The following is an 18,005-nucleotide window of genomic DNA, read 5'->3' as shown; positions in this document are numbered from 1 at the left end:
ATTATTGGAGAATGTTTCTAAAGTGATGACATGTGTGATTGCATTTGCTTCAGTTATTATGCTTTGGATATAATTGAGCAGCAATATGGATTTGGAATTTTATTTTGTCATTCCATTATTCTAAATGTATTTTTCGCATATAATTTGCATATTATACTCATTCATTATTAATTATTGACTCATATATATATATACACTGTATAATACTTTGTAAACTCAGGCGTAATAATCAATTTCAAGCAATGTGCTCGTTACGCTCCAAATCTTTGTATTAACTCATTCGATCCATTACGTGCACAATTGTTAATTTAGTTTTCACCGATTTTCATTTCAATTGTTTTCAATCGTTGAACGTGGCAATCCCCCTTACTGCTCTCCCGAGGAATTAAATGCAAGCTATACCATGAACTAAACCTGGTCCGAACCTAATAGCCGATGTGTGTGAATGCATCAGCACGTCTATGAAAAGTTAATCACGGTGTGGATGCTTTATGTGAACATGGCCATCATACTGTTAGGTTTTTATCGATAAAGTCACGTAGGTAAAAAAATAAAAATAAATATTAATAAAATAATGGAAATAAAATAAAATAATAAATCACGACGTTTTGGAGGCAACACAAGTCTCCGTCATCAGGTGGGACCGTCACAGCTAAAATTACTGCATCAAGATGCATCAAGATGCATGGCCATCATCAAATGCACTGCTGTCAAGGACGGAGCTCTCTAACAGAGTGGTGCTGCTCGCCCGCCTGCTAAGAGCCCAAAAGCAGAAATCATTTCTGCCCCCTCCACCCCTTCAATGCATAAACTCTGAGCGAGACAACAGATGAGTTATAGACAAGGGATGAAAACAAAAACATAGTGCGATGAGAGAATAGAGTTACGGATGATACAGAGATGTAGCGGAGATGAGAGAGACGTTCACAAGCGACAGAAGTGGGCGCGGACGCAAGAGCGATGGAGACAAAAGAGGGATGCGTGGAATTAATTGCATTTCTATTTGATAGTTTTAAGTTGTTGTGCTTATTGGGATTGTAAGCCGAGCTGGCGTTTGGTTCACCGCTACTTTTCACGAACCTGAGACCTCCTTCAGCTGCTTGGGGCCTTGTGCACCTCATTTATTAGGAAGCTACCGGAGCTGTGCGCTTTTAAATCTAGACTGAGATCTCATTTCTTTAGAACTGCTTTTTGTGTTTAGTTTGTTCGTCCTTCCCGCGCACCTCTGATTAGCGTGGTTGGCTACGTACGCTGCAAAAGAGGTTCAACGTACACACGCAGGCGTTTGCTTCGTTTGCTTAATGCCAAGCGCTGCCACCACCACCACCACTGCCACCACCACCGCCGCCACCACCACCAATTCCTTGCAATGCTCAGTGTCATCCCCCTTGGCCTCTGTCACTCTGCAGATTCTCTTCTGGGGCCTGAGGGATCTCAAGCGAGTGCAGCTGCAGTCGGTAGATCGGCCACGCGTCGACATCGAGTGCGCGGGCAAGGGCATCCAGTCGGTGGTGATCACAGACTTCAATAAAAACCCAAACTTCAGCCACCTTGTCAAGTTCTTTGAGGTGGTAAGCGACGATTGTTCTCTCGGCTATGTCGCAACAGGCATTGCAGGTTTGTTTGGACAAACCTTAATCTTAATCTAAGCCTTAATCTAAGTTGTCTTGTGGTTGTTGTTGTTTGACTTGCATCCCACTGGGATTTTTGCACATTTTTGTGTACGGTGCTTTTTCTGCAACATTTTACTGTATTTTCTTGGATTTTCTGTTTGCACTCAGTCACATATTCACTTTAAGATGTTTTTTGTTCATGTTTTTGTTTTTTGTTTGTTGCGGTTGCACCCAATTCAAGAGCCGAATGGCTCACAGGGCTATACCTAATAAATTAACTAGAACTTGAACAGGCATTGCAGGTTTGTTTAGACACGGTGCTCAAAGTTCAGTTCAAGCGGCCTGCCTCTAATTTGGAGGTGGCTGTGTGGCTATAGAAAAACGAATGTCTGTGATAAAACTAAACTGTCTGTACTAAAAAATAATATCTGTGCCAGGCACTGAATCAAAATCTCTGACTTTTATCTCAGATAATCTGGTTTAAAAAAAAGATTTAAGCCTGTGTGCATACACTTTGGCCTCATCCATTCATCAAAGTTATTGCACAATGCATCATGCCGAACATATCGTTTGTCCTTCGCTTGGCGAAACATAACTGGAAGCACAAATACTGTACTTGAACAACACAGTCTATCACTACAATGTATTTTTCTGCGATGCGAAGACTCTATGATTATTGATATTTCACATTTGAATCTTTGTCGATGAAGTTGTGCATTTATACATTTAAATGGTTGTGAAAAGGAAGTGATTTTATTTTAAATGATATTTTAGATGGGGTTAAAAAGCTGATATTTGGCACAATTATTGTCCATTCTAAACCTATAATAAAATATTACAAGCAATTACCTTTTCTATCACGGTCCCCCTAAAATCGGGGGTAGACATATTCAACATATTTTTTTTTACCAAGGCTTCTGAAGGCTTACACGGAGATGTGTTAAATGATGCGGTAATAAAACGCGAAATCAGTTTTATTTAAAACGCATTCATGCATGACGCTAACGCCGATATAAAGGACGCAAAGGGTGCAAACCATTGACTAAAATATGTATGAATGCCGACACACTACACATCATGCGGAGCTCTTCTCGTAAGGAGTTGCAAGATTAAATATGTAGCCGTAATTCGCAAGCTGCGGTGGTGGGGGGGGGGCGGGTTAAGTGAAGGGAGTGGCTCGATGAAGGATACATCAATTCGGTTTGGTTGCTTCACAGGATCTGCCAGAGAACGAATTGTTCCACCCGCCGCTCAACATCCGAGTGGTGGACTGTCGCGCGTTCGGACGCTACATCCTCGTGGGCTCGCAAACCGTCACCTCCCTACGCAAGTTCATCTTCCACACCACGGGGCCAGACATGGGCCGGCAAGGCAGCAGTAAGTGGCCCACTGTCCATTACGCGCCAACATTTTGCCACTGAGCACTGCATTAAATTTCCCCCCCCCCACCCCCGCATGTGCAGTGCATGCCCAGGTGACTCGGTGGTAGAGCAAGCAGCTCGCATTAATTCTAGATTTGAAGTTTTCTTGACTGCAAGGGTCCCATACTCTTTGGTTTTTTCGGTAAAGTCACGTAGGTTAAAAAGAGAAACTAAACACACGCCTCAGTAATTTCGCTGGAGCAGTCAACACCTGATGACAGTTGCTTGTGTTGCAACCAAAACGTCGTGATTTAATTTATTTTCTCTTTTTTACCTACGTGACTTTACCGAAAAAAACAAAGAGTACAAGCAGCTCGCGATCGGAAAAGTTGCAAGTTTTACTTCTGTCTGGGGGGTTGACACAGCCCATCATTCCTCTGCGGTTGGTACATTGAGGACAACTTTTTGGGGAAGATATCAGTGGTTTTCCATCGTCCCCTGCCATAGGAACGTGGAATTTCCACCACTGGCTCAGGGCTGTGGACAGGTGATGATCACCGCCTCAATGCGCGTGTGAGCCGGAAATAATCGCTCTGACTTTCAGGAGAGTATAATAACACCCTTCGGTGCTCATCTCTGTTGGCAGCCCTGATCCACTGACGGTATGGGAATTCCACATTGCTGTGATATGCGCCAATCTGTATGGTACGACCACTGTTAACTTCTCGCAGATACTCAGCCATCCGCTCCTGTAGCTTGTCCCTGGAGTGATGGCTGGCTGAGTGCAATCTCAATGAAGATGTATAACTGGCAGCCTTCCAATTGTGAAGCCGTTATAGCCGCAATGCCCTCTGGCCCGATAATGTCTGTACTGCTTTAAATGACCTGCAAAAGGCTTCAATGCAAATGTATCGACTGTTCTCTCTTCAGTAAGCTGTTCTTTCGATGGTATATGGCGTGGACTTACTCGGGAGGGACACATGTCTTTTCTTCAGCACTAGGTTACTCACCCTGAGCAGCTGAGTAACGTAGTGGTCAAGACTGTTTACTGCTTGGCGGGTGTGATTCGACAGATTCACGGCCACTCCGTAATGTCCACTGTAGGTTATCAAATAACATTATCCTCTCCAAAACAAATATTTACCATCTTGGGATGTCATTATGCGTGGGAATACGCCGTTGTTTGTCAGTGTTATTTAAAAAATGTCACAATTTGAAGAAGTGTTTCCTTACATTCTGGGCAACTACGATTGAATAGATTTACGCCCTCAAAAATAAACCTTATTTAGCTGTAATCTAGCTAAATGACATGAATTAATATTAAACGTGTAACACTTTTTCATATTTTTTTATGGCAATTTAACCGTTTTGCTTCATCACGGTGGCAATATGTTAACTCCCTTGCCTGTTATGCAGGAGATTGTGGGTTTGATCCTGACCCTGTCATCTGTATATTTGGAGTTTGTATCTTCTCCCCGTGGCCGCGTGGATTTTTTCTCCGGGTCATTCGGTTTCCCCCTCCACATTTAGAAACGTGCGCTTAGACTATTCGGCTGCTATACATTTGCAGGCGGTGATCCACTTCGTTGAGCTATCTTGTGTGATAGCCAGTTCGCTTCCGAAACAGAACTCAAAAGTTTAGTGGGGCCTTACCTGGTATAAAAAGACAAATGATGCACAGGGAGTCTGGCACGTTGTCTTGTCTATGCCTGCCTCCTTGGCCCTGGATTCCTGTTTCCCTGTACCCTTTGATCTGAAACCATCTTGCCTACCTTCCCTGTCCTGAACTTTCTTTGCCTCTACTTTGTGCTCAGCTAAGCCTCGATTCCTGGCTAAACGGTTTGCTGTCCTTCGAGGTAACTGACCTTTGTGCTCATGGCCTCCATCCTCCCGTGCTGCATGTTTTAACCATCGCACCTTCGATTTACTGCGTCAACCCTTTTGAACTCGATGACAACACCACAAGTCGCACATTTGTGCATCATTCCTGCCAGTTAACCTCGCTGCAAACGCGCATCCTCATCACCAACACCGTGAGCCATATTCAGCTCCGCGATGTCAATCGTTCATTTATTTCCATCGATGTCCACGTCATGACTCATGCCACCACGATTCACAATATGTATGGGCTAAGATAAATAACCTTTTGATCCATTGCCTCCATATTTAGGGGAGTCATTGGTACGATAGTATGGCACATCAATGCATCGTGTACATTATTGCATCAGTCATTCTTAACTAGAATTATCGTGGCCCATGTTTCCGCCCGACATGTTGTGTCTACCTACCTTGGCCTTTCAGAGCCACATGAGATGTAAATTAACATTTGTATAGGTAGATGCATACGTTGCATTCATTATCATTATGGCATTTGGGAAGCTTGACAAAGCTACCTACAAGCACATGGTCCCAGTGCTGTACTCAATTCAGCCAACCTAAAATCTGTACAATTGATAGCTGTACAGATTTTTACTATTCTGCTTGTGGGCATACTACCTAAATGCACATGAGTAATACTCTCATTATGTTCGCACATGGTAGGTTAATGCACCACATCAGTGTATACATAATCTGGGTTCAATTCCTAGTCCAGGTGACTTAAACATGTATTAATTCACTATCGCCTCTGTCAACCTGGTGGTACAATGGGCTTCACTGGGGTAAAGTGTGAGTGCCCCCCTATGGCTTTATTGTGCGTGAGTGTAGAAGAAGTGCACTCTGTGCCAATGAAGTAAGGGATAGTTTCGTCTGAGATGTGGCGAGCAATGTGTGCATAGGGCAGGTGTGTTCACTCCGCTGCAATGTGGTTGCTTTCACAGTGAAGCAGGCGACCAGCGATGCCGAGATTATCAAGCAAATCGTGGAGACGAACACGGCAGACTCCGACAAGAAAACAGAGACGACAATCACCATCGAGGGCGTGTGTAATCGCACATTCACTACACCAGTGCTTCTTAACCTTTACCGCGGCCTAGTTTTCAATTTAGATATAAAATTGCATAGCTCCAGTGGCTTTCTGTTATCGGAAGGAAGAGCGCTCCAGAGGGCCGCAGAAGCGCATCTGAAAGCGCGCGACGCAGTGGCCATCTTTGTTCGATGTATTGTGGTGGCACAAACACGCATGTAAAAATCAGCAACTTGACCTTGGCGTTGATGGGCAGGGCCGCCCAGAGGGAAGTGGGGAAAGGGGGCAATTTGCTATGGGCCTTGCAAAACAGGAAGGCCTCAATACTGGTCCTGTGGATGGTGCCATTAGGGTGCCCCATATGGCATTCTGCCCGACCCCTCCGCCGAACTCTGTGCGTCCCTGTTCCTAGTTTTTGTAGAGATGGATCCTCTTTGAGGTGCCTACCTACAGCATAGTAAAGTTGTTATCTACAAGTGAATGTCCCTTCATTGCCAGTAGGTTTCTAGCAGCTTATCCGGTTAGCGTGATTGGCTACGTACGGTGCGAAGGAAGTTTAACATTCATGTGTTTTAGTGTCTCATCGTGAATATGGGTTTTATCCAGGTACACCAGCTCCCGACATATACTGTATAAAAAAAATGTTTTAATGCAAACATAAATATCTTGAATAAAAGTATTGAGACTTTCTTGGGTAAGAAAATATAAATGTGAATTATTCACAAAGGTTGGTAAACGGTGGAGCCTGGCCAGTGTTCGGATGCCTGATCTCCGTGCATACGTAGTTGGCAGCAAAGGGCAGTGCAGAAAGTTCCATTGTTGTACTGTGCTTCTACGCTCCCATGTCTACACCAACCGGCACTGGCCAACGTGGAAAAGTATGGTAAAATCACACCTTCAACCCTTGTGGTATAGAAGTCCCTCAGGCAGCAGTAGATTGACAAAGGGCCTGTGCGCACACTGGATTAGAAAAAAAAACAGATGATGAGAGTTCCCTTTAATCCACCTTCCTAGATGCTCCCTTTACCATGTTGAAGTTTCTGCAATGTGAGCACTTTTGTCGTGTATGTGTGTTGTATGTGCGCAAGCGGGCGAACGGATTCGACGAAAGGCCGAGCAAATTGTGCCCCTCGGTCGTCAAAAATTATCTACGGGCGTGTTGCTTGTGTAGGGAGAGCCGGGGGCCACCCACGGCAAGAAGAGTAAAAAAAAGAAGACGGAACCGGAGGATGCAGAGCGTGACGAGAGCGTGCTGGACTGGTGGTCCAAGTACTTTGCCTCCATTGAGATGCTCCAAGAGGTAGGGAGTGGGTGGGGGCTGGCGTCTCTCCGTTTACAGGAAGGAATGTTTCTCGAGAGATGCATTTTAACGTGCGGTGAATTGTCACATTCAATCAATACCGAAGACAGCATTGGCGGAAGTGCGTAGGCGCAATTAACTCCTCTCACGTTCCGATGATGTAGGGTGTACAAAATCAGTTTTTTTTTCCGATTTCATTCCGATTACGTACTTTCACGTCATAGGAACGGAATCGATTCTGAACGGAATCAGAAGTTAAAGGCCATGCGGGAGGACGTCTGGCACAGCTTGGCGCCAGCTATCGTAGAGTGCGGTCGTGTCGTTACAGTTGTCTGTGGTGACTACAGGAGAATCCCTTTAAAAACAGCAGCGCTACGCTTTTCTAAATAAAATTAACACTGAACTACTTGCGCGTTCCGAGATTCAGCGGTGAACGGGACCCACCCTGAAATTTTCAGATGTCTCAGAATGGGAAAGGGTTAACGTTTGGTAAATAATTTTTTGCATTCAATTAAAACTTAACACAGTATTGGCAGTGGTGCATAAACACAATTGACAAGAATTGAGCACAAAAACAATGCAATAATATAGTTAAATACAATGTTAAAGTTACGTTAAACTGATGTCACGATCGTCGCTATATTGTCACAAGATCGTATTATATCATGAAAAGATATTGCACCCCAACCCAGCATAGAGAACGAGATGGGTAATAAATGCTAAGAGGTATCTAATTTTTGTGTTGCATCTTTCTACTGAAACAGTTTTAATCATAATAGGGTTTTCCACTTTTTTCTGGCAACAAAACAGGTGTTAAGATGTTAAAACACCAAACTGAAACCTTTTACAAGGAATCATGTCTGCAAAGGAGGTCACATGATGGATTTCATCGTTATTATTTTGAGAATGTTGATTCATTGATTCATTCCCCGTGTTTTCCTCTGCAACCTTTTTTGTGTTGTTGCATTCTCTGTATTTCGCTTTGCAGAGTCGGTTGCAGACTCCAGGTGAAGATGCAGTGGAGGGAGCCGCTGCAGAGCCAGTCCAGGGTTTGTCTGCTATTTGCTTAATATTTTACGATGAACTATTTTTACTTTACCAGGTAAGGCCCACTGAGCTACAACAGATCTCTTTTGCAGAAGCGTCCTGGCCACACAAACGATTGCTCAACGAAGTGGCTTATCGCGTGCACATTTCTAGCAGCCATATTTCGAAATGTGAAGGGAAAAAGCCGGAGGGCCCGGAGTAAAATCCATTCGACCACACGGAGAACATGCAAACTCCACGTATACAGGCGTCAGGGTCGGGATCGGACACACGGCCTCCTGCAGCAATGCCCTACAATCAAACCTCGACTGACGCGTGCAGCGTAGATCCTTGAACGTGGAGACGTTTTCTCAGGGGCGCTCGGAAGACCGTCTTAAAAGTCTCTGGTCACTTTGGAGCATTTCTATGTAAAGGAGGGGATAATTATTACGATTGCTTATAGAAGTAAATGGAATAAGGACTCGATTCTGTGTTTTCACACGAAATAAAAATGTTTTAGTCTCTCAGCCTATCAGCTTTCAAGACCAATGTTATTAAACAGTTTTAGCGAGCATACTCACTATGTGATGTATTCTATCTGACACACACACACACACTTGCGCATACTTGCAATTACACAAAACTCATGCCCACATGCCCCAATGTAACATTCCCACGCCACACAAACGTAACACCGACAGCCGCAGAGTCCCCAAGAAAGGCCCTGCAGTTCCACAAAGCGGCCGACAAGGACAAACAGCTGAAGAAGAAACCTCACCTTCGAGTGGAAGAGTTGAAGGTAAAATACAGGGACACCCACTGTGGAGCCTTAATGTCAAAAATAAACCATCGTGCCTGCCATCACGCCGCCTTGGCCAGCGAACTAAACCTGGCCCGACAGGATGGGCAAAGGTGCACGTGTGTGTATTAGCCAATTGTGTTTGTGTCTCCCGCAGAGACAGAAACTGAAATCCCTACTGGGCCCTCCTCTTCCCACCAAATGAGCAAAGATGTGGTGTTCCTACGCACACAGCTACTTTTTATAATAAATAAGTAGCTTGACCTTATTTGGCTGCGATCGATTTTCCAAGTTGATTTCTTTTCCTGCTCTTTGCAAAAGCCAAAGCGATTTACATATTAAAGGTAACAGTTGAGTCAAAACTACAAGAGTGTGGTCTCATTTGCTCTGAATTTGGTACACGGTGGATGCGGCTATTGATCCCTGCAGTCCATAGTGTCGCTAATACAATCTATCCGTGTTTTAATAGACTGCCTTACGATGAATGTGACACTGAAGTGCAGCTAATAGCGTCTACCTGTGCCTTGTAGAAACCCAAATCACTGGCACATATAGCTATTGATAAAGTGGCATTTTTTTTTTATTATTTGTGTCCAAAAACACGTGGCAGTCATACATTGTTCTCATGGCTGCACTGTGTGCATGGTGTATGTACTAAATTGTGGTTATATGGGTACGTTGTTAATATCTCTATCCATTCAGCTGCATAGGTGTGTGTAGGTATTTATGCATAAGGGTGACCGTTGTTATTGCATTGTCTGTCTTTAATCACTGGATTGTTCAATGTAACTATTACATTATCGTTTGTTCAAGTATGTGATTTCTCCATGTTGTGACAATGTGTGTGTCGGTTTTTTTATTTTTAAGAACATTTGTGATATCTGAGATCACTAGGCTAAAAAATCCTGGGAATACATGGTACAGGTCACGTGATTGTATCACATCGGTTTATGACTGAAGGTCTTTCTCATCTTGGGGCTACTTGAAGGACAGAGTTGTGCTGTGATTACTTTATATGAACATACGCCCTACGGTGTAAGGATTCTTTAGAACGAGTGGTCTTCGTTATCTGTTCTGAGAACTTCAAAACCGCCCGGTTAGTCATTGTAAGGACCATTGTGGGTTTAAAAAATACAGTGACAGTTGTAATCATTGTAATATGGCAAACCTGCTTGCTTTTATAAATATGATGAACCGACTGTAATTACCACCAAGCTGCAGTATAAATAGGCATTCATTATGGCGACAATGAATGCATTATCTTGTTCAAATATTTAATCTGTCGTTATGTGCTGCAGCTTCAAATGAACCAGGTTTTGCTGTTGAAATGATGACTGTGACGTTTACATTAACAGATAATCCTTGGTCTTCAGTGTGTAATTGGTAGCTCTTGCAAGGCTCATGAGCCAGTCCTATCTATAGGATTTTAATTCAAAGGGAAGCACTGCAATTTGTCCATGCAGCGAATTGAAAATGTGATCAGAACATAAAACAATCCTTGAACATCAACTGGTTTTATTCACAATCCTGGTCAGAATTCAGATTCCAAAATGAATGTACATTTCAGAAGACCACTGATTATATGAAATACTTTCCAACACTTTAAAATAATGTAAAGACTTTTAAACATAATCTATTCGCAGTTATCTGTAATACAAGAAAATCGCGCATGTTTTCCACGCTCGGATTGAAATAATTTAGCTGTTTTATATCATAGATTTCCCCAGGCACTCGATACGCAATGTAAGAATGCACTTATGTATTAAGGGCTCAGAAGAAACTTCCAAGTGCACCTCATCAGCAATTTCCAGTTGACCCTACGAACCAAACTGGCGGGAGAAACCAATTACATCTGTTTGTAGCAGCTTATCGAATGTAGGCGATTTAATTTAAGTGCTCTTAAAGTAACCGGTAATCATCCTCTCTGGGCAGCTCCACACGTAATATAATTAAAAAAGCAATGTAATATATGTTTTGTATTGAATGCTAGTTTTGAGAAGGGCTACTGCACATTCCGGGCAGGGGAGCTCAAGATTGGATGGATTTAAAATATCTTCTTGGTTCTTTCGGTAAAGTTACATAGAAGGGAAATAATAAAATAATAAACATAAAACATAAAAAAAGATTATGTTTTATTTTTATTATTTTATTATTTCCCTTCTATGTGACTTTACCGAAAGAACCAAGAAGATGAATCCCTGCAGTCACGAAAGCTTTAAATCGAAATTTAAGCCTCGCTGAGTTTGAAGATGTCTCTAAAAGGACGATTCTGCATTGAGATGGTTGGCCATTCCCATTAATGTTTGTCAACTGTAATCGGGGCTCAATAAACTAAGTGTGTGATCCATTTATAGATATGCCAGTGCTCGAAAATGCCCTCTGCTATTTTATGCTCAACCGTCGAGCGAATGTTGTGAAAGCAATGGCTCATATTTTACACACGAGATGGTGAACAGATGTAATACATTTATTGCGATTGATAGGAGATTTTTAGAGGCTTTGATGCAAAATGTGGTTTTCCCTATAAATTCTCCCTTTCGTGTCAGTGGGGTGTCTATAAATGGATCAGCCTGTTTTAAAAGCATTCGTAATCCCCCTGGGAATCGTTGATGCGTCACCGAAGCTGACCTCCAACGTGACGACTGTTCGAAGCGACCAACCGCACGGACAGGAAACAAAACTCCAGGCCTGGGCGAGGTGCTCGTGATATATCCGTTCAACAAAACCCTTGGCGATGCTACGTTGAAAGCGGGTGCACAAGCACCGATAACAAAGCCGCGACTCATTCGGCGATAACCGCTGCCCTGTAGAGTTTCTCTGCCATGAAGAAGGGCCACTGCCCGAAACGTCACGTTTTTCCTTATAGGGGCCGTCTTATTGACACATGCGTTGAGTTTTTTTGTCTTCTTTACCAGTGTATCACTGGTAAATAAAAATAATACGCAAGTCACGTGGTGTAATTTCAACAAAAAGGTTTCGGGTGACCTGGGGTGGACTGAATGTATTAATGGCCTATATATATGCACGTGTGTTGCTGCATAGTGGTAAATCCCATTTTCTTTTGCCGACTTTGTAGAGATTTTAAAGATTCAAATGGCTCCCAGAAATTGAATTGAGCTACAAATATGTATTGAAAGGTGTGGATCTGATGCTCCTGTGTGTTTCCATCTGTGTATAGTTTGCATGTAAATGTATGGTGGCATTGATTTGTTTTGTCAATTCAGTACATTTTACAGGACAGAAGCGTTTTAAATGCTATCTTCTGTAACCTCACCAACATAACTACATTTCCTTAGTGTTCATACCAATTTCATTTTCTAAACACATACCCTCATTTAGATCACCAGCACCACAAACGACCATCGCCATCATCTTAAAAACCTCGTACCGACATCTTAATGGCAACGTCATTGATACGTAACCCTCCAACACACACACACACACGAGTTAGTACATCATGATGTACTGCATACCTGTCTGACGTCGTACATCATTATGAACTCCATGATGTAGTAACACCATTATTATGAACGACATAATGTAGTAACACAATCATTATGTACTACACTTAACGTGGTACAGTTTGCTTTTTGAATTATGAGCACCTGCAGATTTCTCTTGGCCTTGGAGCACCAAGGTGTGGCGTTCGTCGTCTACGTGTGGATCAACAAAGGCCTAACCCTGGTGGTCGATGTTTCTTGCCATAGCATCGGATGAACGCAGAACTGCTGAAGCACTGTTTGATGGTTATGAAGTCTGGTGGACTGTTAATGGTACAGTAATGACCATACCCTACCTCTGGCTAATGGTGGGGCCAGGTGTTATGCAGGTGTCATAGGCCGTGCCTTCCTCTGCGTTCGGTGGCAGTGCATTTCTACAATTCTGGTAGATGCAGCAACTAGTGCTGGATAGTGATTACTCAGTCCAAAGATCAGCCCAGTAATATTCCTTAGAAGGTACCATTAGATACGTTATATTTGATGTCATTTTCCAGGATTGTATTGATCGTACCTGATGTGGAATATCATGGAAAACCTGGGCTGGCTTTTGGTTGAGTTTCATTACCCAGAGCCCTCTGCAATGGACCTATAGAATATGGTTTAATCGATTCAACTGCAAATCACAAATATACTACCTTCCCCAAGAATACCTCTCTCTTTCCAGTGAATTTTCATTAAATCTTCCATTAGCATTACCTGCCCATGTTATTAAAGAATATATGATATGCTAAAAAAAAATAGCCCAGCCTGAAATAGCTTCGTTAGATTAATGCCCATCACTAGAATATAACGTTCCTGTTCTATTTAATGAAGTGCCAATATTTAACAGATTAATTCGGTCATCAGCATAGCATAACAAAAATAACATCATTATTATTTTACTGCTGGGCACAATTTGACTATAAGGTGATAATTTGAAAGCAATATCCCCGCGCTGAGACTTTCAAATGGAGAGATTTTGATTTGGTTAATTAAATAGGGAGTTACGGCAGTTTTTTCGTGATTTGTGGCTGAAATCTTGCATGGTCGTACATTGCGTAATACATGTTGCGTTCAGTTACATGCATTTATTTTGCGGCAGTACGCAACGGCGTTGCTATCCCATGATCGGCTAGCCCAGCGGTTCCCAACCTTTGACCCGTGGACCGCTCAACCCTCGAAGCATTTTCGTGGAGCATCAGGCGGCGAAGACGAATGGTGTTTAGTGAAAGTGAATTGCGTCTATACTCTTTGGTTCTTTCGTTAAAGTCACGCCCGAAACGTCGTGATTTATTTTATTTTGCTACCCACGTGACTTTACCGAAAGAACCAAAGAGTATGGATTCCTGCAGTCACGAAAGCTTCAAATCAAGATTGAATTCCGTCTGCATCATTTCCGCGGATCAATTGCGATGGCCCTGCAAGAGCGCACCGGTGGCTCCGTGGGTCACAGGTTGGGAACCACTGGGCTAGACTGTATCATGAAAATATTTTTTTTCTTTTAACATTCATTCTTCTCTGTTGACTGGCTGAGCTCTTTTCTGCGGCAATATGGAGAGATGTTTGCGGTGGGCAGTGACAGCATGCACACGTTCATGGTGGTGGGAGGTGTATGTGTTGTATTTTCTATTCGTTCCACCAACCTTCTTTGCAGATTTCCCAAGACATTTTTATTTCTCTTTGAAACAAAATACATTTTTCAACAAAGATATTTTGGTGGGATTATTCAGCGAAAGCTTGGGGGTCATTGAAGAAATGTGAGGAATTGCAGAGCATTTAGCGAATCACACCTCTAGTTCACAATTTATACGCCAAATGTTTGTGGTTCGTTTTACTGAACAGTCTCGGCATTGAGGATGGTGCAAAATAATGAGGATTTTAAGATTAATGTATCTTCCCACTCATTCAAAATAATTGTAAAATGAGCCATACATTGTTCTCTAATATCAGTGAAGCCAATTAAATGCATGTCGCTAAAGTACAGGTTTAGACTTTACCCTGCCCGTTTTTTTCATCTTAAGCAGCATTCCAAGAGGCGGTAGCAGTGATGCACAGACCTCGATTTTTTTATATCAGTGTTTATTCTGGCTTATCGCTTTTGGAAACGTTTGCCCACCACCTCTGTTTATTTGTATTTGTGCTAGCTTAATAACAAAGACCTGTGCGACGTCGTTTAGTTGTTGCTTCTTAGCACGTAGCAGGCTTTCGCGACCAGTATTATTCATACCATTGGAACCTCATTTGCCAGTAAAAAATATGATAATTGTTTTTTTACCCTTCTATCTGGCAACAAAACTGGCACCTTTTTTTACAAGGAGTCTTGTTTGCATAGACCACAATACCTGCAGTCATAATGCAAACAAAAAACGCCTTTTGGCGTCTTCTGGTCCAACCCATGTGAGACTAGGCTCTAAGGAAAGCTGTCTCGGGTGTGGACCAATCAACTTCAAGGACAGTGCATACATTATCAGAGTTATGTTTTTTGTTTGCATTATGACTGCAGGTATTGCGGTCTATGCAAACATGACTCCTTGTAAAAAAGGTGTCAGTTTTGTTGCCAGATAGTAGGATAAAAAAAGCAATTATAGTATTATTCATAATAAAGGTTTTTGGGTTAGATCGCGTTATTTATAAATATGTCGCAACCCTCCTTGTAAATGTTACGGATCCACTCTTCAACACACCGGTGGGCTAGAGTAGTGAACGATTTGTCTTTTGTCAACGTGACACATTTTTTACTGATTGGCCATGTCGGGTGGTGGAGGGTTGCGAAACATTTATAAATAACGCGATCTAATCCGAAAACCTGTATCAGTTGTTGCTCCTCTTTTCCAGAGAGCATATGAAATAAAGAACCAGGTGGAAAATACCAATATTTTAACTGAGTCACGTATATTCTTCACTGCATGGCAGTGCAAACTGCGGACGGTGGAGTATCAGAATCAAATAATAAAAACAAGCGTCGTGCCTAATTGCATCGCCAAGCTATGCGTATATATATATTTTTTTAAATTTAATTTTAATGCAGTATCCGCCAACATCTAGTTGATGTTTATTAATCCAGTAGAAACTGAGCCAATTTAGATATCCAACTCTTTCGGTAATTTGTACTAATTACATAGCATTTAACAATTTGTGCATTTTTTTTAATTACCCACAACTGTGGAAAGGTCTATATTAAGGTCATTTGTTAATTAAACAAATAGGGCAATTTAATAATGAATAACATTTGTATCTGCAAATTCTCAACTCGGCCCAGAAAAATATTACGTGTTTTTTATTTCCAAATTGTTAAGTGACTATATATTCTAAAACTAAACAATATCACCCATGCATTCATAAATAAGTGAGTTGGCGTATTTGGCACAATGGCATTGAAACGTTGCTTTAACAAATCCACCATTAAAGATAGGCTTTGTGTGCATTTATTTCCACATCCAAACCAATTTTCAAGTCAATTTTCAGGTATTTTATAGCTGTTTGGTCACGTGAAATGTTTCGTCAAGCTGCCCTTTCTGGCAATAAAACAGTGGTGTCAAGATGTTGAACCACCAAACATGGCAAACAGAATCCTTATTCAAGGAATATTGTCTGCATTAACCACGCGTACTTGTGGTGAACATGCAAACAAAAATCATGCTCTGATAATAATATATGCATTGTCTTTGAAACTGATTGATCCATACCAGCGACAGACAAATATCCCACTGTTTCTGGGTATTTCTTTATGTTTATTTTTCTCCAATTGGGCTCATCTCCTGCTAGTTATAAGCCACGCATTTTATTGAAGTGTGTTGACCAAAAGCGTGTGTACTCTTAAGGTACTTGTGTGCATAACGGAAGGCGCTTGGCTTGCACTAAATCTCGACATAACCTTATCGTGGTGATTAATGTTGTTTTGCACCCATGTTCGAGCGATGTTGAAATATCGCCTAAAGTAGCAATGGGAATGACTGGTAAAAAAAAAACAACAGAAATCCATCCTCAGTTTTGTAAAGTCAGAACCCCGAGTAGCTTGAGGCCAAACTTTAGCCTAATCAAGTACATGTTTAGAGGACCTCATTGGCTGCTTTTGCTCATCTTTATTCTGCCAAGTCATTGCAATAAAGGTGCTCTGTTTCATGGGAAAATATCTTAGTTAGTGCCCTCCACTCAACAGTGCCCTCCACCTTCCTTTTAATATCTCCGCACGCTTGTCCATGCCACACACTGAGCCAGTGGACTGTGCCCCTGTGCAGGTGTATGACAAGGAGCTGGAGGCAGAGTTTGACAACTTTGAAGACTGGCTACACACGTTCAATCTGTATCGTGGCAAGACCAGCGATGAAGATGACATTTTGGATGAGGAGAGGGTGGTAGGACGTTTCAAGGTGAGACTGAAGTGACCTAAACCTTTTTTCAAACAACCTGAACATCAGGGTGGTGAGATGCTAACTCCCTCGCCTGGTATGCAGGAGGTCGTGGGTTTTATCCCGACCCTGTCACCTGTATATTTGGAGTTTATATGTTCTCCCCGTGGTCGTGTGGATTTTTCTCCGGGTCCTCTGATTTTTCCCTCCACATTTAGAAACATGCATTTAGATTATTTGGCTGCTATAAATTTTGACGTGATAAGCCACTTCGTTGAACTATCATTTGTGGTCAGGTCGCTACTAAAAAAGAGCTATATAGCTCAGTGGGCCTTACCTGGTAAAATTTAAAATAATTTAGTTTAGTTTTATAAAAAAAAATATAAATACACGTGGAATGGATTGGTCACCGGCTGTGTACACGATTGTTGTCATCGCGAATTCTTGTCGACAGGGCTCGACCTGCGTGTACAAGTGGCCCCTCGCGGACAACGTGTTGAAGGAGGTGGGGTACGACCCCCAGTTTGGGATGTTCCAGGGCATCCCCACGAACGATCCCATCAACGTGCTCGTGAGGGTCTACATCGTGCGGGTACGCCATCAGCACACGCGCAGCAATGCAGGATTTCCTTAAGGCCATTTTCAAACCTCCATTGATATGTTCCATCATTTTTTAAACCCACTTGTGGACGGTGAATGGATCCCACGTTGTGATTGGTCCTCGCCGTTAACTGGGGCATACGCAGGAGTCTGGGTTCAATAGACCATGCCCTGCTGATAAGAATCCGTCTAAACCCGTCCAAGGCTTAAAGAATTACCATCGGCCATGGTCAGTCCACTGCTGGATGAAGACCTTACAAAACTAGCACCTTATCTCATGATGCTGAAGATACAACCCTCCACCTAGAAGCTGCACACAAACTGATTTCATTGCTCCATCTCCTCGATGGACATCCTCCCGGACACGTTTCTTTCGCTGTTTGCCACTCCATTATTATTCTCGACCATCAACCATCATCGACCTTCTCGTAACGTGTCCTGCCTGAGCCCACTTTTCTTTTCTGAACAGTTTTTAGGACAAACTGCTGCAGCGTTTGCCTCACAGTCTGTTCTCCTATAACTCGTGTTTTTTCATGACGCAAATTAGATATAACGCGATGAACGTCTTAGGGA

General features: G+C 42.5%; 1 protein-coding gene across 3 annotated transcripts in view; it reads left to right on the top strand.

Moving 5' to 3' along the window:
• The window catches only part of LOC144724947 (otoferlin-like), a 171,643-nt gene that overhangs the window by 130,954 nt on the left and 22,684 nt on the right, over positions 1 to 18,005 (top strand). For all 3 annotated transcript variants that reach the window (XM_078604283.1, XM_078604282.1, XM_078604284.1), the window contains 8 exons: positions 1,410 to 1,571; positions 2,831 to 2,990; positions 5,794 to 5,894; positions 7,051 to 7,179; positions 8,168 to 8,228; positions 8,907 to 9,004; positions 16,722 to 16,853; positions 17,287 to 17,424. In XM_078604283.1, the coding sequence (XP_078460409.1) occupies positions 1,410 to 1,571; positions 2,831 to 2,990; positions 5,794 to 5,894; positions 7,051 to 7,179; positions 8,168 to 8,228; positions 8,907 to 9,004; positions 16,722 to 16,853; positions 17,287 to 17,424 (981 nt within the window). The remainder of the gene's footprint in view (positions 1 to 1,409; positions 1,572 to 2,830; positions 2,991 to 5,793; positions 5,895 to 7,050; positions 7,180 to 8,167; positions 8,229 to 8,906; positions 9,005 to 16,721; positions 16,854 to 17,286; positions 17,425 to 18,005) is intronic.

This window comes from Lampetra planeri, chromosome 22 (assembly GCF_965212315.1).
Source record: "Lampetra planeri chromosome 22, kcLamPlan1.2.h2, whole genome shotgun sequence".
NCBI lineage: Eukaryota > Metazoa > Chordata > Hyperoartia > Petromyzontiformes > Petromyzontidae > Lampetra > Lampetra planeri.
The sequence above is the reverse complement of the archived record's forward strand: the minus strand, read 5'-3'. Positions and strand labels throughout refer to the sequence as shown.